We start from the raw sequence: 23,446 nt of genomic DNA on the forward strand, positions 1-23,446 counted from the left end.
TTTGGTGAGTTTTGAGTGAATTCCAATCGCTAGAAGTATGGAATACACCAACCACTCCAATTAGGAACGAACTTCCGTTGAACCTGAATTGTCCAATTTCTCACACCTATTGATTTCGGATCCAGCCCCTAACTTGGGCAACATCATAGTATGGTGGGAGGAGTCATTTGGTGAGTTTTGAGTGAAATCCAATAGCTAGAAGTATGGAATACACCAAACACTCCGATTAGGAACGAACTGCCGTTGAACTTGAATTGTCCAATTTGGAACACCTATTGATTTCGGATCGAGCCCAAAACTTGGGGAACATCATAATATGGTGGGAGGAGTCATTTAGTGAGTTTTGAGTGAAATCCAATCGCTAGAAGTATGGAATACACCAACCACTCCAATTAGGAACGAACTGCCGTTGAACTTGAATTGTCCAATTTCTCACACCTATTGATTTCGGATCGAGCCGAAAACTTGGGCAACATCATAATATGGTGCGAGGAGTCATTTGGTGAGTTTTGAGTGAAATCCAATCGCTAGAAGTATGGAATACACCAACCACTCCAATTCGGAACGAACTGCCGTTGAACTTGAATTGTCCAATTTCTCACACCTATTGATTTCGGATGGAACCCCAAACTTGTGCAACATCACAATATGATGGGAGGACTCATTTGGTGAGTTTTGAGTGAAATCCAATCGCTAGAAGTATGGAATACACCAACCACTCCAATTAGGAACGAACTGCCGTTGAACTTGAATTGTCCAATTTCTCACACCTATTGGTTTCGGATCGAGCCCCTAACTTGGGTAACATCATAATATGGTGGGAGGAGTCATTTGGTGAGTTTTGAGTGAAATCCAATCGCTAGAAGTATGGAATACACCAACCACTCCAATTAGGAACGAACTTCCGTTGAACCTGAATTGTCCAATTTCTCACACCTATTGATTTCGGGTCGAGCCGAAAACTTGGGCAACATCATAATATGGTGGGAGGAGTCATTTGGTGAGTTTTGAGCGAAATCCAATCGCTAGAAGTATGGAATACACCAACCACTCCAATTAGGAACGAACTGCCGTTGAACTTGAATTGTCCAATTTGGAACACCTATTGATTTCGGATTGAGCCCAAAACTTGGGCAACATCGTAATATGGGGGGAGGAGTCATTTGGTGAGTTTTGAGTGAATTCCAATCGCTAGAAGTAAGGAATACACCAACCACTCCAATTAGGAACGAACTGCCGTTGAACTTGAATTGTTCAATTTCTCACACCTATTCATTTCGGATCGAGCCCAAAACTTGGGCAACATCAAAATATGTTGGGAGGAGTCATTTGGTGAGTTTTGAGTGAAATCCAATCGCTAGAAGTATGGAATACACCAACCACTCCAATTAGGAACGAACTGCCGTTGAACTTGAATTGTCCAATTTCTCACACCTATTCATTTCGGATCGAGCCCAAAACTTGGGCAACATCATAATATGGTGGGAGGAGTCATTTGGTGAGTTTTGAGTGAAATCCAATCGCTAGAAGTATGGAATACACCAACCACTCCAATTAGGAACGAACTGCCGTTGAACTTGAATTGTCCAATTTGGAACACCTTTTGATTTCGGATCGAGGCCAAAACTTGGGCAACATCATAATATGGTGGGAGGAGACATTTGGTGAGTTTTGAGTGAAATCCAATCGCTAGAAGTATGGAATACACCAACCACTCCAATTAGGAACGAACTGCCGTTGAACCTGAATTGTCCAATTTCTCACACCTATTGATTTCGTATGGAACCCCAAACTTGTGCAACATCATAATATGGTGGGAGGATTCATTTCGTGAGTTTTGAGTGAAATCCAATAGCTAGAAGTATGGAATACACCAACCACTCCAATTAGGAACGAACTGCTGTTGAACTTAAATTGTCCAATTTCTCACACCTATTGATTTCGGATCGAGCCCAAAACTTGGGCAACATCATAATATGGTGGGAGTAGTCATTTGGGGAGTTTTGAGTGAAATCCAATCGCTAGAAGTATGGAATACACCAACCACTCCAATTAGGAGCGAACTGCCGTTGAACTTGAATTGTCCAATTTGGAACACCTATTGACTTCGGATCGAGACCAAAACTTGGGCAACATCATAATATGTTGGGAAGAGTCATTTAGTGAGTTTTGAGTGAAATCCAATCGCTAGAAGTATGGAATACACCAACCACTCCAATTAGGAACGAACTGCCGTTGAACTTGAATTGTCCAATTTCTCACACCTATTGAATTTGGATCGAGCCCTTAACTTGGGCAACATCATAATACGGTGGAAGGAGTCATTTGCTGAGTTTTGAGTGAAATCCAATCGCTAGAAGTATGGAATACACCAACCACTCCAATTAGGAACGAACTGCCGTTGAACTTGAATTGTCCAATTTGGAACACCAATTGATTTCGGATCGAGCCCAAAACTTGGCCAACATCATAATGTGGTGGGAGGAGTCATTTGGTGAGTTTTAAGTGAAATCCAATCGCGAGAAGTATGGAATACACCAACCACTCCAATTAGGAACGAACTGCCGTTGAACTTGAATTGTCCAATTTGGAACACCTATTGATTTCGGATCGAGCCCAAAACTTGGGCAACATCGTAATATGGTGGGAGGAGTCATTTGGTGAGTTTGAGTAAAATCCAATCGCTAGAAGTATGGAATACACCAACCACTACAATTAGGAACGAACTGCCGTTGAAATTGAATTGTCCAATTTGGAACACCTATTGAGTTCGGATCGAGCCCAAAACTTGGGCAACATCATAATATGGTGGGACGAGTCATTTGGTGAGTTTTGAGTGAAATCCAATCGCTAGAAGTATGGAATACACCAACCACTCCAATTAGGAACGAATTGCCGTTGAACCTGAATTGTCCAATTTCTCACACATATCGATTTCTTGTGGAACCCCAAACTTGTACAACATCATAATATCATGGGAGGAGTCATTTCGTGAGTTTTGAGTGAAATCCAATCCCTAGAAGTATGGAATACACCAACCACTCCAATTATGAACGAACTGCTGTTGAACTTAAATTGTCCAATTTCTCAGACCTATTGATTTCGGATCGAGCCCAAAACTTGGGCAACATCATAATATGGTGGGAGGAGTCATTTGGTGAGTTTTGAGTGAAATCCAATCGCTAGAAGTATGGATTACACCAACCACTCCAATTAGGAACGAACTGCCGTTGAACTTGAATTGTCCAATTTCTCGCACCTATTGACTTCGGATTGAGCCCAAAACTTGGGCAACATCATAATACGGTGGAAGGAGTCATTTGCTGAGTTTTGAGTGAAATCCAATCGCTAGAAGTATGGAATACACCAACCACTCCAATTAGGAGCGAACTGCCGTTGAACTTGAATTGTCCAATTTGGAACACCTATTGACTTCGGATCGAGACCAAAACTTGGGCAACATCATAATATGTTGGGAAGAGTCATTTAGTGAGTTTTGAGTGAAATCCAATCGCTAGAAGTATGGAATACACCAACCACTCCAATTAGGAACGAACTGCCGTTGAACTTGAATTGTCCAATTTCTCACACCTATTGAATTTGGATCGAGCCCTTAACTTGGGCAACATCATAATACGGTGGAAGGAGTCATTTGCTGAGTTTTGAGTGAAATCCAATCGCTAGAAGTATGGAATACACCAACCACTCCAATTAGGAACGAACTGCCGTTGAACTTGAATTGTCCAATTTGGAACACCAATTGATTTCGGATCGAGCCCAAAACTTGGCCAACATCATAATATGGTGGGAGGAGTCATTTGGTGAGTTTTGAGTGAAATCCAATCGCTAGAAGTATGGAATACACCAACCACTCCAATTAGGAACGAACTGCCGTTGAACCTGAATTGTCCAATTTCTCACACCTATTGATTTCGTATGGAACCCCAAACTTGTGCAACATCATAATATGATGGGAGGAGTCATTTGGTGAGTTTTGAGTGAAATCCAATCGCTAGAAGTATATAATACACCCACCACTCCAACAAGGAACGAACTGCCGTTGAACTTGATTTGTCCAATTTCTCACACCTATTGATTTCTGATCGAGCCCAAAACTTGGGCAACATCATAATATGGTGGGAGGAGTCATTTAGTGAGTCTTGAGTGAAATCCAATCGTTAGAAGTATGGAATACACCAACCACTCCAATTAGGAACGAACTGCTGTTGAACTTGAATTGTCCAATTTGGAACACCTATTGATTTCGGATCGAGCCCAAAACTTGGGCAACATCATAATGTGGTGGGAGGAGTCATTTGGTGAGTTTTAAGTGAAATCCAATCGCGAGAAGTATGGAATACACCAACCACTCCAATTAGGAACGAACTGCCGTTGAACTTGAATTGTCCAATTTGGAACACCTATTGATTTCGGATCGAGCCCAAAACTTGGGCAACATCGTAATATGGTGGGAGGAGTCATTTGGTGAGTTTGAGTGAAATCCAATCGCTAGAAGTATGGAATACACCAACCACTCCAATTAGGAACGAATTGCCGTTGAACCTGAATTGTCCAATTTCTCACACATATCGATTTCGTATGGAACCCCAAACTTGTACAACATCATAATATCATGGGAGGAGTCATTTCGTGAGTTTTGAGTGAAATCCAATCCCTAGAAGTATGGAATACACCAACCACTCCAATTATGAACGAACTGCTGTTGAACTTAAATTGTCCAATTTCTCAGACCTATTGATTTCGGATCGAGCCCAAAACTTGGGCAACATCATAATATGGTGGGAGGAGTCATTTGGTGAGTTTTGAGTGAAATCCAATCGCTAGAAGTATGGATTACACCAACCACTCCAATTAGGAACGAACTGCCGTTGAACTTGAATTGTCCAATTTGGAACACCTATTGATTTCGGATCGAGACCAAAACTTGGGCAACATCATAATATGGTGGGAGGAGTCATTTAGTGAGTCTTGAGTGAAATCCAATCGCTAGAAGTATGGAATACACCAACCACTCCAAGTAGGAACGAATTGCCGTTGAACTTGAATTGTCCAATTTGGAACACCTATTGATTTCGGATCGAGACCAAAACTTGGGCAACATCATAATATGGTGGGAGGAGTCATTTAGTGAGTTTTGAGAGAAATCCAATCGCTAGAAGTATGGAATACACCAACCACTCCAATTAGGAACGAAGTGCCGTTGAACTTGAATTGTCCAATTTCTCACACCTATTGATTTCGGATCGAGCCCCTAAATTGGGCAACATCATAATATGGTGGGAGGAGTCATTTGGTGAGTTTTGAGTCAAATCCAATCGCTAGAAGTATGGAATACACCAACCACTCCAATTAGGAACGAACTGCCGTTGAACTTGAATTGTCCAATTTGGAACACCAATTGATTTCGGATCGAGCCCAAAACATGGGCAACACCATAATATGGTGGGAGGAGTCATTTGGTGAGTTTTGAGTGAAATACAATCGCTAGAAGTATGGAATACACCAACCACTCCAATTAGGAACGAACTGCCGTTGAACTTGAATTGTTCAATTTCTCACACCAATTGATTTCGGATCGAGCCCAAAACTTGGGCAACATCATAATATGTTGGGAGGAATCATTTGGTGAGTTTTGAGTGAAATCCAATCGCTAGAAGTATGGAATACACCAACCATTACAATTAGGAACGAACTTCCATTGAACTTGAATTGTCCAATTTCTCACACCTATTGATTTCGGATCGAGCCCAAAACTTGGGCAACATCGTAATATGGTGGGAGGAGTCATTTGGTGAGTTTTGAGTGAAATCCAATCGCTATAAGTATGGAATACACCAACCATCCCAATTAGGAACGAACTGTCGTTGAACTTGAACTGTCCAATTTCTCAAACCTATTGATTTCGGATCGAGCCCAAAACTTGGGCAACATCATAATATGGTCGGAGGAGTCATTTGGTGAGTTTTGAGTGAAATACAATCGATAGAAGTATGAAATACACCAACCACTCCAATTAGGAACGAACTGCCATTGAACTTGAATTGTCCAATTTGGAACACCTATTGATTTCGGATCAAGCCCCAAACTTGGGCAACATCATAATATGGTGGGAGGAGTCATTTGGTGAGTTTTGAGTGAAATCCAATCGCTAGAAGTGTGGAATATACCAACCACTCCAATTAGGAACGAACTGCCGTTGAACTTGAATTGTCCAATTTCTCACACCTATTGATTTCGGATCGAGCCCAAAACTTGGGCAACATCATAATATGGTGGGAGGAGTCATTTGGTGAGTTTTGAGTGAAATCCAATCGCTAGAAGTATGGAATACACCAACCTCTCCAATTAGGAACGAACTGCCGTTGAACTTGAATTGTCCAATTTGGAACACCTTTTGAGTTCGGATCGAGCCCAAAACTTGGGCAACATCATAATATGGTGGGAGGAGTCATTTGGTGAGTTTTGAGTGAAATCCAATCGCTAGAAGTATGGAATACACGAACCACTGCAATTAGGAACGAACTGCCGTTGAACTTGTATTGTCCAATTTCTCACACCTATTGATTTCGGATCGAGCCCCAAACTTGGGCAACATCATAATATGGTGGGAGGAGTCATTTGGTGAGTTTTGAGTGAAATCCAATCGCTAGAAGTATGGAATACACCAACCACACCAATTGGGAACGAACTGCCGTTGAACTTGAATTGTCCAATTTCTCACACCTATTGATTTCGGATCGAGCCGAAAACTTGGGCAACAGCATAATATGGCGGGAGGAGTCATTTGGTGAGTTTTGAGTGAAATTCAATCGCTAGAAGTATGGAATACACCAACCACTCCAATTAGGAACGAACTGCCGTTGAACTTGAATTGTCCAATTTCTCACACCTATTGATTTCGGATCGAGCCCCTAGCTTGGGCAACGTCATAATATGGTGGGAGGAATCATTTGGTGAGTTTTGAGTGAAATTCAATCGCTTGAAGTATGGAATACACCAACCACTCCAATTAGGAACGAACTGTCGTTGAACTTAAATTGTTCAATTTCTCACACCTATTCATTTCGTATGGAACCCCAAACTTGTGCAACATCATAATATGATGGGAGGAGTCATTTAGTGAGTTTTTAGTGAAATCCAATCGCTAGAAGTATGGAATACACCAACCACTACATTTTGGAACGAACTGCCGTTGAACTTAAATTGTCCAATTTCTCACACCTGTTGATTTCGGATCGAGCCGAAAACTTGGGCAACATCATAATATGGTGGGAGGAGTCATTTGGTGAGTTTTGAATGAAATCCAATCGCTAGAAGTATGGAATACACCAACCACTCCAATTAGGAACGAACTGCCGTTGAACTTGAATTGTCCAATTTCTCGCACCTATTGATTTCGGATCGAGCCCAAAACTTGGGCAAGATCATAATATGGTGGGAGGAGTCATTTGGTGAGTTTTGAGAGAAATCCAATCGCTAGAAGTATGTAATACACCAACCACTCCAATTAGGAACGCACTTCCGTTGAACTTGAATTGTCCAATTTGGAACACCTATTGATTTCGGATCGAGCCCAAAACTTGGGCAACATCATAATGTGGTGGGAGGAGTCATTTGGTGAGTTTTAAGTGAAATCCAATCGCGAGAAGTATGTAATACACCAACCACTCCAATTAGGAACGAACTGCCGTTGAACTTGAATTGTCCAATTTGGAACACCTATTGACTTCGGATCGAGCCCAAAACTTGGGCAACATCGTAATATGGTGGGAGGAGTCATTTGGTGAGTTTTGAGTGAAATCCAATCGCTAGAAGTATGGAATACACCAACCACTCAAATTAGGAACGAACTGCCGTTGAACTTGAATTGTTCAATTTCTCACACCTATTGATTTCGGATCGAGCCCAAAACTTGGGCAACGTCATAATATGGTGGGAGGAGTCATTTGGTGAGTTTTGAGTGAAATCCAATCGCTAGAAGTATGGAATACACCAACCACTCCAATTAGGAACGAACTGCCGTTGAACTTGAATTGTCCAATTTCTCACACCTATTGATGTCGGATCGAGCCCCTAACTTGGGCAACGTCATAATATGGTGGGAGGAGTCATTTGGTGAGTTTTGAGTGAAATCCAATCGCTAGAAGTATGGATTACACCAAACCCTCCAATTAGGAACGAACTGCCGTTGAACTTGAATTGTCCAATTTGGAACACCTATTGATTTCGGATCGAGCCCAAAACTTGGGCAACATCATAATATGGTGGGAGGAGTCATTTGGTGAGTTTTGAGAGAAATCCAATCGCTAGAAGTATGGAATACACCTACCACTCCAATTGGGAACGAACTGCCGTTGAACTTGAATTGTCCAATTTGGAACACCTATTGATTTCGGATCGAGCCCAAAACTTGGGCAACATCATAATATGGTGGGAGGAGTCATTTGGTGAGTTTTGAGTGAAATCCAATCGCTAGAAGTATGGATTACACCAAACACTCCAATTAGGAACGAACTGCCGTTGAACTTGAATTGTCCAATTTGGAACACCTATTGATTTCGGATCGAGCCCAAAACTTGGGCAACATCATAATATGGTGGGAGGAGTCATTTGGTGAGTTTTGAGAGAAATCCAATCGCTAGAAGTATGGAATACACCAACCACTCCAATTAGGAACGAACTGCCGTTGAACTTGAATTGTCCAATTTGGAACACCTATTGATTTCGGATCGAGCCCCAAACTTGGGCAACATCATAATATGGTGGGAGGAGTCATTTGGTGAGTTTTGAGTGAAATCCAATCGCTATAAGTATGGAATACACCAACCACTCCAATTAGGAATGAACTGCCGTTGAACTTGAATTGTCCAATTTGGAACACCTATTGATTTCGGATCGAGCCCAAAACTTGGGCAACATCGTAATATGGTGGGAGGTGTCGTTTGGTGAGTTTTGAGAGAAATCCAATCGCTAGAAGTATGGAATACACCTACCACTCCAATTCGGAACGAACTGCCATTGAACTTGAATTGTCCAATTTCTCACACCTATTGATTTCGGATGGAACCCCAAACTTGTGCAACATCATAATATGGTGGGAGGAGTCATTTGGTGAGTTTTGAGTGAAATCCAATCGCTATAAGTATGGAATACACCAACAACTCCAATTTGGAACGAACTGCCGTTGAACTTAAATTGTCCAATTTCTCACACCTATTGTGTTCGGATCGAGCCCAAAACTTGGGCAACATCATAATATGGTGGGAGGAGTCATTTGGTGAGTTTTGAGTGAAATCCAATTGCTAGAAGTATGTAATACACCAACCACTCCAATTCGGAACGAACTGCCGTTGAACTTGAATTGTCCAATTTGGAACACCTATTGATTTCGGATCGAGCCCAAAACTTGGGCAACATCATAATATGGTGGGAGGAGTCATTTGGTGAGTTTTGAGTGAAATCCAATCGCTAGAAGTATGGAATACACCAACCACTCCAATTAGGAACGAACTGTCGTTGATCTTGAATTGTCCAATTTGAAACACCTATTGATTTCGGATCGAGCCCAAAACTTGGGCAACATCATAATATGGTGGGAGGAGTCATTTGGTGAGTTTTGAGTGAAATCCAATCGCTAGAAGTATGGAATACACCAACCACTCCAATTAGGAAGGAACTGCCGTTGAACTTGAATTGTCCAATTTGGAACACCTATTGATTTCGGATCGAGCCCAAAACTTGTGCTACATCATAATATGGTGGGAGGAGTCATTTGGTGAGTTTTGAGTGAAATCCAATCGCTAGAATTATGGAATACACCAACCACTCCAATTCGGAACGAACTGCCGTTGAACTTGAATTGTCCAATTTCTCACACCAACTGATTTCGGATGGAACCCCAAGCTTGTGCAACATCATAATATGGTGGGAGGAGTCATTTGGTGTGTTTTGAGTGAAATCCAATCGCTAGAAGTTTGGAATACACCAACAACTCCAATTAGGAACGAACTGCCGTTGAACTTAAATTGTCCAATTTATCACACCTATTGTGTTCGGATCGAGCCCAAAACTTGGGCAACATCATAATATGGTGGGAGGAATCATTTGGTGAGTTTTGAGTGAAATCCAATCGCTAGAAGTGTGGAATACTCCAACCACTCCAATTAGGAACGAACTGCCGTTGAACTTGAATTGTCCAATTTGGAACACCTATTGATTTCGGATCTAGCCCAAAACTTGGGCAACATCATAATATGGTGGGAGGAGTCATTTGGTGAGTTTTGAGTGAATTCCAATCGCTAGAAGTATGGAATACACCAACCACTCCAATTAGGAATGAACTGCCGTTGAACTTGAATTGTCCAATTTGGAACACCTATTGATTTCGGATCGAGCCCAAAACTTGGGCAACATCATAATATGGTGGGAGGTGTCATTTGGTGAGTTTTGAGAGAAATCCAATCGCTAGAAGTATGGAATACACCTACCACTCCAATTCGGAACGAACTGCCATTGAACTTGAATTGTCCAATTTCTCACACCTATTGATTTCGGATGGAACCCCAAACTTGTGCAACATCATAATATGGTGGGAGGAGTCATTTGGTGAGTTTTGAGTGAAATCCAATCGCTAGAAGTATGGAATACACCAACAACTCCAATTTGGAACGAACTGCCGTTGAACTTAAATTGTCCAATTTCTCACACCTATTGTGTTCGGATCGAGCCCAAAACTTGGGCAACATCATAATATGGTGGGAGGAGTCATTTGGTGAGTTTTGAGTGAAATCCAATTGCTAGAAGTATGTAATACACCAACCACTCCAATTAGGAACGAACTGCCGTTGAACTTGAATTGTCCAATTTGGAACACCTATTGATTTCGGATCGAGCCCAAAACTTGGGCAACATCATAATATGGTGGGAGGAGTCATTTGGTGAGTTTTGAGTGAAATCCAATCGCTAGAAGTATGGAATACACCAACCACTCCAATTAGGAACGAACTGTCGTTGAACGTGAATTGTCCAATTTGAAACACCTATTGATTTCGGATCGAGCCCAAAACTTGGGCAACATCATAATATGGTGGGAGGAGTCATTTGGTGAGTTTTGAGTGAAATCCAATTGCTAGAATTATGGAATACACCAACCACTCCAATTCGGAACGAACTGCCGTTGAACTTGAATTGTCCAATTTCTCACACCTACTGATTTCGGATGGAACCCCAAACTTGTCCAACATCATAATATGGTGGGAGGAGTCATTTGGTGAGTTTTGAGTGAAATCCAATCGCTAGAAGTATGGAATACACCAACAACTCCAATTAGGAACGAACTGCCGTTGAACTTAAATTGTCCAATTTCTCACACCTATTGTGTTCGGATCGAGCCCAAAACTTGGGCAACATCATAATATGGTGGGAGGAATCATTTGGTGAGTTTTGAGTGAAATCCAATCGCTAGAAGTGTGGAATACTCCAACCACTCCAATTAGGAACGAACTGCCGTTGAACTTGAATTGTCCAATTTGGAACACCTATTGATTTCGGATCTAGCCCAAAACTTGGGCAACATCATAATATGGTGGGAGGAGTCATTTGGTGAGTTTTGAGTGAATTCCAATCGCTAGAAGTATGGAATACACCAACCACTCCAATTAGGAACGAACTGCCGTTGAACTTGAATTGTCCAATTTGGAACACCTATTGATTTCGGATCGAGCCCCAAACTTGGGCAACCTCATAATATGGCGGGAGGAGTCATTTGGTAAGTTTTGAGTGAAATCCAATCGCTAGAAGTACGGAATACGCCAACCACTCCAATTAGGAATGAACTGCCATTGAACTTGAATTGTCCAATTTATCACACCTATTGATTTCGGATCGAGCCCAAAACTTGGGCAACATCATAATATGGTGGGAGGAGTCATTGGGTGAGTTTTGAGTGAAATCCAATCGCTAGAAGTATGGAATACACCAACCACTCCAATTAGGAACGAATTGCCGTTGAACTTTAATTGTCCAATTTCTCGCACCTATTGATTTCGGATCGAGCCCAAAACTTGGGCAACATCATAATATGTTGGGAGGAGTCATTTGGTGAGTTTCGAGTGAAATCGAATCGCTAGAAGTATGGAATACACCAACCACTCCAATTTCGAACAAACTGCCGTTGAACTTGAATTGTCCAATTTGGAACACCTATTGATTTCGGATCGAGCCTAAAACTTGGGCAACATCATAATATGGTGGGAGGAGTCATTTGGTGAGTTTTCAGTGAAATCCAATTGCTAGAAGTATGGAATACACCAACCACTCCAATTCGGAACGAACTGCCGTTGAACTTGAATTGTCCAATTTCTCACACCTACTGATTTCGGATGGAACCCCAAACTTGTGCAACATCATAATATGGTGGGAGGAGTCATTTGGTGAGTTTTGAGTGAAATCCAATCGCTAGAAGTATGGAATACACCAACAACTCCAATTAGGAACGAACTGCCGTTGAACTTAAATTGTCCAATTTCTCACACCTATTGTGTTCGGATCGAGCCCAAAATACGGGCAACATCATAATATGGTGGGAGGAATCATTTGGTGAGTTTTGAGTGAAATCCAATCGCTAGAAGTGTGGAATACACCAATCACTCCAATTAGGAACGAACTGCCGTTGAACTTGAATTGTCCAATTTGGAACACCTATTGATTTCGGATCTAGACCAAAACTTGGGCAACATCATAATATGGTGGGAGGAGTTATTTGGTGAGTTTTGAGTGAAATCCAATCGCTAGAAGTATGGAATACACCAACCACTCCAATTAGGAACGAACTGCCGTTGAACTTGAATTGTCCAATTCGGAACACCTATTGATTTCGAATCGAGCCCCAAACTTGGGCAACAACATAATATGGCGGGAGGAGTCATTTGGTGAGTTTTGAGTCAAATCCAATCGCTAGAAGTACGGAATACACCAACCACTCCAATTAGGAACGAACTGCCATTGAACTTGAATTGTCCAATTTCTCACACCTATTGATTTCGGATCGAGCCCAAAACTTGGGCAACATTATAATATGGTGGGAGGAGTCATATAGTGAGTTTTGAGTGAAATCCAATCGCTAGAAGTATGGAATACACCAACCACTCCAATTAGGAACGAACTGCCGTTGAACTTGAATTGTCCAATTTGGAACACCTATTGATTTCGGATCGAGCCCAAAACTTGGGCAACATTATAATATGGTGGGAGGAGTCATTTGGTGAGGTTTGAGAGAAATCCAATAGCTAGAAGTATGGAATACACCAACCACTCCAATTAGGAACAAACTGCCGTTGAACTTGAATTGTCCAATTTGAAACACCTATTGAATTCGGATCGAGACCAAAACTTGGGCAACATCATAATATGGTGGGAGGAGTCATATAGTGAGTTTTGAGTGAAATCCAATGGCTAGAAGTTTGTTATACACCAACCAGTCCAATTAGTAACGAACTGCCGTTGAACTTGAATTGTCCAATTTCTCACACCTGTTGATTTCGGATCGTTCCCCAAACTTGGGCAACATCATAGTATGGTCGGAGGAGTCATTTGGTGAGTTTTGAGTGAAATCCAATCGCTAGAAGTATGGAATACACCAATCACTCCAATTAGGAACGAACTGCCGTTGAACTTGAATTGTCCAATTTGGAACACCTATTGATTTCGGATCGAGCCCAAAACTTGGGCAACATCATAATATGGCGGGAGGAGTCATTTCGTGAGTGTTGAGTGAAATCCAATCGCTAGAAGTATGGAATACACCAACCACCCCAATTAGGAACAAACTGCCGTTGAACTTGAATTGTCCAATTTCTCACACCTATTTTTTTCGGATCGAGCCCCAAACTTGGGCAACAACATAATATGGTCGGAGGAGTCATTTGGTGAGTTTTGAGTGAAATCCAATCGCTAGAAGTATGGAATACACCAACAACTCCAATTAGGAACGAACTGCCGTTGAACTTGAATTGTCCAATTTCTCACACCTATTGATTTCGGATCGAGCCCAATACTTGGGCGACATCATAATATGGTGGGAGGAGTCATTTGGTGAGTTTTGAGTGAAATCCAATCGCTAGAAGTATGGAATACACCAACCACTCCAATTAGGAACGAACTTCCATTGAACTTGAATTGTCCAATTTGGAACACCTATTGATTTCGGATAGAGCCCAAAACTTGGGCGACATCATAATATGGTGGGAGGAGTCATTTGGTGAGTTTTGAGTGAAATCCAATCGCTAGAAGTATGGAAGACACCAACAACTCCAATGAGGAACGAACTGCCGTTGAACTTGAATTGTCCAATTTGAAACACCTATTGATTTCGGTTCGAGACCAAAACTTGGGCAACATCATAATATGGTGGGAGGAGTCATATAGTGAGTTTTGAGTGAAATCCAATCGCTTGAAGTATGTTATACACCACCCACTCCAATTAGGAACGAACTGCCGTTGAACTTAAATTGTCTAATTTCTCACAACTATTGAGTTCGGATCGAGCCCAAAACTTGGGCAACATCATAATATGGTGGGAGGAGTCATTTGGTGAGTTTTGAGTGAAATCCAATCGCTAGAAGTATGGAATACACCAACCACTCCAATTAGGAACGAACTGCCGTTGAACTTGAATTGTCCAATTTCTCACACCTATTGATTTCGAATGGAACCCCAAACTTGTGCAACATCATAATATGGTGGGAGGAGTCATTTGGTGAGTTTTGAGTGAAATCCAATCGCAAGAAGTATGGAATACACCAACAACTCCAATTAGGAACGAACTGCCGTTGAACTTGAATTGTCCAATTTCTCACACCTATTGAGTTCGGATCGAGCCCCAAACTTGGGCAACATCATAATATGGTGGGAGGAGTCATTTGGTGAGTTTTGAGTGAAATCCAATCGCTAGAAGTATGGAATACACCAACCACTTCAATTAGGAACGAACTGCCGTTGAACATGAATTTTCCAATTTCGCACACCTATTCATTTCGGATCGAGCCAAAAACTTGGGCAACATCATAATATGGTGGGATCAGTCATTTGGTGGGTTTTGAGTGAAATCCAATCGCTAGAAGTATGGAATACACCAACCACTCCAATTAGGAACGAACTGCCGTTGAACTTGAATTGTCCAATTTGGAACACCTATTGATTTCGGATCGAGACCAAACCTTGGGTAACATCATAATATGGTGGGAGGAGTCATTTAGTTAGTTTTGAGTGAAATCCAATCGCTAGAAGTATGGAATACACCAACCACTCCAATTAGGAACGAACTGCCGTTGAACTTGAATTGTCCAATTTCTCACACCTATTGATTTCGGATCGAGCCCCAAACTTGGGCAACATCATAATATGGTGGGAGGAGTCATTTGGTGAGTTTTGAGTGAAATCCAATCGCTAGAAGTATGGAATACACCAACCACTCCAATTAGGAACGAACTGCCGTTGAACTTGAATTGTCCAATTTCTCACACCTATTGATTTCGGATCGAGCCCAAAACTTGGGCCACATCATAATATGGTGGGAGGAGTCATTTGGTGAGTTTTGAGTGAAATCCAATCGCTAGAAGAATGGAATACACCAACCACTCCAATTAGGAACGAACTTCCGCTGAACTTCAATTGTCCAATTTCTCACACCTATTGATTTCGGGTCGAGCCCAAAACTTGGGCAACATCATAATATGGTGGGAGGAGTCATTTGGTGAGTTTTGAGTGAAATCCAATCGCTAGAAGTATGGAATACACCAACCACTCCAATTAGGAACGAACTGCCGTTGAACTTGAATTGTCCAATTTCTCACACCTATTGATTTCGCATCGAGCCCAAAACTTGGGCAATATCATAATATGGTGGGAGGAGTCATTTGGTTAGTTTTGAGTGAAATCCAATCGCTAGAAGTGTGGAATACACCAACCACTCCAATTAGGAACGAACTGCCGTTGAACTTGAATTGTCCAATTTCTCACACCTATTGAATTCGGATCGAGCCCAAAACTTGGGCAACATCATAATATGGTGGGAGGAGTCATTTGGTGAGTTTTGAGTGAAATCCAATTGCTAGAAGAATGGAATACACCAACCACTCCAATTAGGAACGAACTTCCGCTGAACTTCAATTGTCCAATTTCTCACACCTATTGATTTCGGGTTGAGCCCAAAACTTGGGCAACATCATAATATGGTGGGAGGAGTCATTTGGTGAGTTTTGAGTGAAATCCAATCGCTAGAAGTATGGAATACACCAACCACTCCAATTAGGAACGAACTGCCGTTGAACTTGAATTGTCCAATTTGGAACACCTATTGATTTCGGATCGAGCCCAAAACTTGGGCAACATCATAACATGGTGGGAGGAGTCATTCGGTGAGTTTTGAGTGAAATCCAATCGCTAGAAGTATGGAATACACCAACAACTCCAATTAGGAACGAACTGCCGTTGAACTTAAATTGTCCAATTTCTCACTCCTATTGTGTTCGGATCGAGCCCAAAACTTGGGCAACATCATAATATGGTGGGAGGAATCATTTGGTGAGTTTTGAGTGAAATCCAATCGCTAGAAGTGTGGAATACTCCAACCACTCCAATTAGGAACGAACTGCCGTTGAACTTGAATTGTCCAATTTGGAACACCTATTGATTTCGGATCTAGCCCAAAACTTGGGCAACATCATAATATGGTGGGAGGAGTCATTTGGTGAGTTTTGAGTGAATTCCAATCGCTAGAAGTATGGAATACACCAACAACTCCAATTTGGAACGAACTGCCGTTGAACTTAAATTGTCCAATTTCTCACACCTATTGTGTTCGGATCGAGCCCAAAACTTGGGCAACATCATAATATGGTGGGAGGAGTCATTTCGTGAGTTTTGAGTGAAATCCAATCCCTAGAAGTATGGAATACACCAACCACTCCAATTAGGAACGAACTGCCGTTGAACTTGAATTGTCCAATTTGGAACACCTATTGATTTCGGATCGAGCCCAAAACTTGGGCAACATCATAATATGGTGGGAGGAATCATTTGGTGAGTTTTGAGGGAAATCCAATCGCTAGAAGTATGGAATACACGATCCACTCCAATTAGGAACGAACTGCCGTTGAACATGAATTTTCCAATTTCGCACACCTATTCATTTCGGATCGAGCCAAAAACTTGGGCAACATCATAATATGGTGGGATCAGTCATTTGGTGGGTTTTGAGTGAAATCCAATCGCTAGAAGTATGGAATACACCAACCACTCCAATTAGGAACGAACTGCCGTTGAACTTGAATTGTCCAATTTGGAACACCTATTGATTTCGGATCGAGACCAAACCTTGGGTAACACCATAATATGGTGGGAGGAGTCATTTAGTGAGTTTTGAGTGAAATCCAATCGCTAGAAGTATGGAATACACCAACCACTCCAATTAGGAACGAACTGCCGTTGAACTTGAATTGTCCAATTTCTCACACCTATTGATTTCGGATCGAGCCCCAAACTTGGGCAACATCATAATATGGTGGGAGGAGTCATTTGGTGAGTTTTGAGTGAAATCCAATCGCTAGAAGTATGGAATACACCAACCACTCCAATTAGGAACGAACTGCCGTTGAACTTGAATTGTCCAATTTCTCACACCTATTGATTTCGGATCGAGCCCAAAACTTGGGCAACATCATAATATGGTGGGAGGAGTCATTTGGTGAGTTTTGAGTGAAATCCAATCGCTAGAAGAATGGAATACACCAACCACTCCAATTAGGAACGAACTTCCGCTGAACTTCAATTGTCCAATTTCTCACACCTATTGATTTCGGGTCGAGCCCAAAACTTGGGCAACATCATAATATGGTGGGAGGAGTCATTTGGTGAGTTTTGAGTGAAATCCAATCGCTAGAAGTATGGAATACACCAACCACTCCAATTAGGAACGAACTGCCGTTGAACTTGAATTGTCCAATTTCTCACACCTATTGATTTCGCATCGAGCCCAAAACTTGGGCAATATCATAATATGGTGGGAGGAGTCATTTGGTTAGTTTTGAGTGAAATCCAATCGCTAGAAGTGTGGAATACACCAACCACTCCAATTAGGAACGAACTGCCGTTGAACTTGAATTGTCCAATTTCTCACACCTATTGAATTCGGATCGAGCCCAAAACTTGGGCAACATCATAATATGGTGGGAGGAGTCATTTGGTGAGTTTTGAGTGAAATCCAATTGCTAGAAGAATGGAATCACTACAAGAAAAATAACTTATGACAACATGTAATCAACAACGTGCATTCATATGCGTTGTGGAACAATATTTTTAACAACCCGCAGAAGCAGCATGTTGTATTATACAATTTATAACAACGTGCGTGTATAGCGTGTTGTCAAAATATAGAATAGAGCTATTTTCACAACGCGGCCTTGCATGTTGTAGTAGTTTTAAGTTCTACAACGCACGAAGCGTGTTGTCAAAATTATATTAATTTATTAAATAAATAAAATATTGGCGGAAAAGATAGTGAAATTTTTTGCGGGAAAAAGCCCCGCATGCGCATGCGCATCCTCTCTCTCTTTCTTTCTCTTTCTATTTCTCTCTCTCTTTTTCTTCTCTCTTTTTTCTTCTTCTTTTCTCTTCTCCCTGTACCGCCGACAGTCTCTCTCTTCTTTCTCTTTTTCTTTCTTTCTCTTTTTCTTTCTTTTCTTTCTCTTTCTCTTTTTTCTTGTTCTTCTCTCTCTCTCTCTTTTCTTCTACCTCTTTTTTTTTTTTCCCTATCCCTCTCTTCTTCTCCCTACGTTATTTCTGGTTCTATTTTTTTTTTCAAATCCCTTTTTCTTCTTTCTTCTTCCATATGAATTTATCTTGTAGATCTTGTACATCTGGGTTCAATTCTTGTATATTTGGAATCAGATTCCAAACCGTCAGTCTCTCCCAAACCTTCACAAAGTTGAAGGAGCAAAGGCCAGGTAAGCAATTTTAGGTCTTTGCTTTAGGAAATTTGGACTTACAATGTAGAAAGGTTTAAAATTTGCATCTAATTTTGGTTTTTAAGGAATCAGCCATATATGTCTTTATACATGTACTCAGGCAAGCAATTTAGTGCCTGCAAGGTTTTGGCCAGATCCACATGCCTATTCTTGGTACCCATCTATGTTACTTTTATTTTCCCTGTCTTTGTAGACGATGTTACTTTTATTTTCCCTGTCCTTAACATGAATTTATTGCTGCAAACTGGGATTACTATTTAGTTTAGCTTTGCTTATGAATGCTAAATTTGCTGATTGGTTTAGTTACTTGGTTTTCCAGACTTTGTTGCAATGCACTGATGCCTTGTATTGCTTTATGTTAAGAGGGATGGCATGATTCTTTACATGCGTTTGATGGTTCTGATTGCCATGGTTTATTATTATTTGTTAGGTAGGATCCCAATTTTTCTTCACCTTCCAGCTTGCTTTAAGTTTAAACAATTGATCAAAACACAAGTAAATCTGAAATTGAATACGGTGAAAGTGACAAAACCAAAACCAACTCAGCAACTGGAAAAAGTGGGAATGATGTGTTTGATAATGGCTGCCATGGTTTATTATTATTTGTTAGGTAGGATCCAAGGTTCGGTAAAAACAAAAACAAAAATCACCATTAATGCGGTAAAAACAAAAACAAAAATCACCAATAATGCGGATAATGCGGGGCAATATTATAAGACGACATTAATGCGGTAAAAACAAAAAAAAAATCACCAATAATGCGGATAATGCGGGGCAATATTATATTACAAAAACCCTAAACCATAATGCGGATAATGCGGGGCAAAAATCACCAATAATGCGGTAAAAACAAAAACAAAAACCCTAAACAATAATGCGGATAATGCGGGGCAAAAATCACCAATAATGCGGTAAAAACAAAAACAAAAATCACCAACATAAAACGTATATAAAACCCTCCCAATTAAAAAAGATCATCAAAACCATGGCTAGTTGTGGTTCTCCCTGTGGAGCCTGCAAGTTCTTGAGAAGAAAATGTGTGACGGGGTGTATTTTTGCGCCTCATTTCTGCTATGAAGAGGGAGATGTTGATTTTTCTGCCATCCACAAGGTTTTTGGCGCAAGCAATGTGTCGAGGCTTTTAGTTCACCTTCCGTTGAGCGATCGATGCAAGGCCGCAATGTCGATATCATATGAAGCTCAAGCCAGGATTCAAGATCCCATATATGGATGTGTTTCACATATTTTTGCTCTCCAACAGCAGGTTAATCATTTAGTACCCTTTGTATGTTCAGATTGGGTTTCTGTTCAGATTGTATGTTGAAGTAACTGATGAGTATATGCTTTTGGTTTGAACTTTTCAGGTGGTCAACTTACAAGCACAGTTAGCTTTCCTCAAGGATCAAGCAGCTCAAAGCTTTGTCAATGGCTCAAACCCTAATCAAGCAGCTCAAAGTTGGAATTATGAGAATGGAATTATGAATTCAAATATCCCAGAAGAAAATTTAGTGAATATCCCAGAAGAAAATGTCTCATATGGCAGCTTCGAAGAGGGCACTTCTCATTCCATGTCTTCTTTTGGCATGCAAACAAATTACAACAGGCAATGGGGTTTTCAGGATGCTGATGAGCTTCAATCAGTGGTTTCCAGCTACATTCACCATCGATGAGTATATTGGGATGAATATAACTTTGTAATATGTATATGGAACTCCTTATTTATCTTTTGAATGAAAGCTTTGTATTCTGGGATGCCTTATGAATGTGAAGTAAGGAAATATTTATGTTTATCATAGAGCTTCTATTTATAGATAAATTATACTTTTATCAGGTAATTTTGATAATTATTTAAAAAAAACATATATATTTGATATAACAACGCGCATTGCTTGTTGTCAAAACATAAACAACAACGAGCACAGACATGTTGTCATAATATTATAAGACAACACGCTCGGCACGTTGTTGTCAATCGCTCCTACAACGTGCGCATGTTGTGGTTAATGTTGTTCACAACGAGCGCCAAAATAAATGACGACGTTCAACGCGTGTTGTCGAAAGCCCTACACCTTTTAACGACATCGGCTTCAACAATGTGCGCCGCATGTTGTCAATATGTTTTCACAACGCACATTGCGCGTTGTGAAAGGACTTTTTTCTTGTAGTGAATACACCAACCACTCCAATTAGGAACGAACTTCCGCTGAACTTCAATTGTCCAATTTCTCACACCTATTGATTTCGGGTCGAGCCCAAAACTTGGGCAACATCATAATATGGTGGGAGGAGTCATTTGGTGAGTTTTGAGTGAAATCCAATCGCTAGAAGTATGGAATACACCAACCACTCCAATTAGGAACGAACTGCCGTTGAACTTGAATTGTCCAATTTGGAACACCTATTGATTTCGGATCGAGCCCAAAACTTGGGCAACATCATAACATGGTGGGAGGAGTCATTCGGTGAGTTTTGAGTGAAATCCAATCGCTAGAAGTATGGAATACACCAACAACTCCAATTAGGAACGAACTGCCGTTGAACTTAAATTGTCCAATTTCTCACACCTATTGTGTTCGGATCGAGCCCAAAACTTGGGCAACATCATAATATGGTGGGAGGAATCATTTGGTGAGTTTTGAGTGAAATCCAATCGCTAGAAGTGTGGAATACTCCAACCACTCCAATTAGGAACGAACTGCCGTTGAACTTGAATTTTCCAATTTGGAACACCTATTGATTTCGGATCTAGCCCAAAACTTGGGCAACATCATAATATGGTGGGAGGAGTCATTTGGTGAGTTTTGAGTGAATTCCAATCGCTAGAAGTATGGAATACACCAACAACTCCAATTTGGAACGAACTGCCGTTGAACTTAAATTGTCCAATTTCTCACACCTATTGTGTTCGGATCGAGCCCAAAACTTGGGCAACATCATAATATGGTGGGAGGAGTCATTTGGTGAGTTTTGAGTGAAATCCAATCGCTAGAAGTATGGAATACACCAACCACTCCAATTAGGAACGAACTGCCGTTGAACTTGAATTGTCCAATTTGCAACACCTATTGATTTCGGATCAAGCCCAAAACTTGGGCAACATCATAATATGGTGGGAGGAGTCATTTGGTGAGTTTTGAGGGAAATCCAATCGCTAGAAGTATGGAATACACCATCCACTCCAATTAGGAACTAACTGCCGTTGAACTTGAATTGTCCAATTTGGAACACCTATTGATTTCGGATCGAGCCCAAAACTTGGGCAACATCATAATATGGTGGGAGGAGTCATTTGGTGAGTTTTGAGTGAAATCCAATCGCTAGAAGTATGGAATACACCAACCACTCCAATTATGAACGAACTGCCGTTGAACTTGAATTGTCCAATTTGGAACACCTATTGATTTCGGATCGAGCCCAAAACTTGGGCAACATCGTAATATGGTGGGAGGAGTCATTTGGTGAGTTTTGAGTGAAATCCAATCGCTAGAAGTATGGAATACACCAACCACTCCAATTAGGAACGAACTGCCGTTGAACCTGAATTGTCCAATTTGGAACACCTATTGATTTCAGATCGAACCCAAAACTTGGGCAACATCACAATATGGTGGGAGGAGTCATTTGGTGAGTTTTCAGTGAAATCCAATCGCTAGAAGTATGGAATACACCAACCACTCCAATTAGGAACGAACTGCCGTTGAACTTGAATTGTCCAATTTCTCACACCTATTGATTTCGAATGGAACCCCAAACTTGTGCAATATCATAATATGGTGGGAGGAGTCATTTGGTGAGTTTTGAGTGAAATCCAATCGCAAGAAGTATGGAATACACCAACAACTCCAATTAGGAACGAACTGCCGTTGAACTTGAATTGTCCAATTTCTCACACCTATTGAGTTCGGATCGAGCCCCAAACTTGGGCAACATCATAATATGGTGGGAGGAGTCATTTGGTGAGTTTTGAGTGAAATCCAATCGCTAGAAGTATGGAATACACCAACCACTTCAATTAGGAACGAACTGCCGTTGAACATGAATTTTCCAATTTCGCACACCTATTCATTTCGGATCGAGCCAAAAACTTGGGCAACATCATAATATGGTGGGATCAGTCATTTGGTGGGTTTTGAGTGAAATCCAATCGCTAGAAGTATGGAATACACCAACCACTCCAATTAGGAACGAACTGCTGTTGAACTTGAATTGTCCAATTTGGAACACCTATTGATTTCGGATCGAGACCAAACCTTGGGTAACATCATAATATGGTGGGAGGAGTCATTTAGTGAGTTTTGAGTGAAATCCAATCGTTAGAAGTATGGAATACACCGACCACTCCAATTAGGAACGAACTGCCGTTGAACTTGAATTGTCCAATTTCTCACACCTATTGATTTCGG

At 41.0% G+C, this 23,446-nt stretch overlaps 1 protein-coding gene across 1 annotated transcript; it reads left to right on the forward strand.

Moving 5' to 3' along the window:
* The first annotated feature begins 18,802 nt into the window (after positions 1-18,802).
* On the forward strand, positions 18,803-20,833 carry LOC148292272 (LOB domain-containing protein 29-like). The gene is made up of 2 exons (XM_088244990.1): positions 18,803-20,307; positions 20,408-20,833. Exons 1-2 carry the CDS (start codon positions 20,029-20,031, stop codon positions 20,711-20,713), a joined length of 585 nt encoding a protein of 194 aa, XP_088101116.1. The 5' UTR covers positions 18,803-20,028; the 3' UTR covers positions 20,714-20,833.
* The last annotated feature ends 2,613 nt before the right edge of the window (positions 20,834-23,446 follow it).

Source organism: Prunus avium, chromosome 8 (assembly GCF_965620075.1).
Source record: "Prunus avium chromosome 8, drPruAviu1.hap1.1, whole genome shotgun sequence".
NCBI classification, from domain to species: Eukaryota; Viridiplantae; Streptophyta; class Magnoliopsida; order Rosales; family Rosaceae; genus Prunus; species Prunus avium.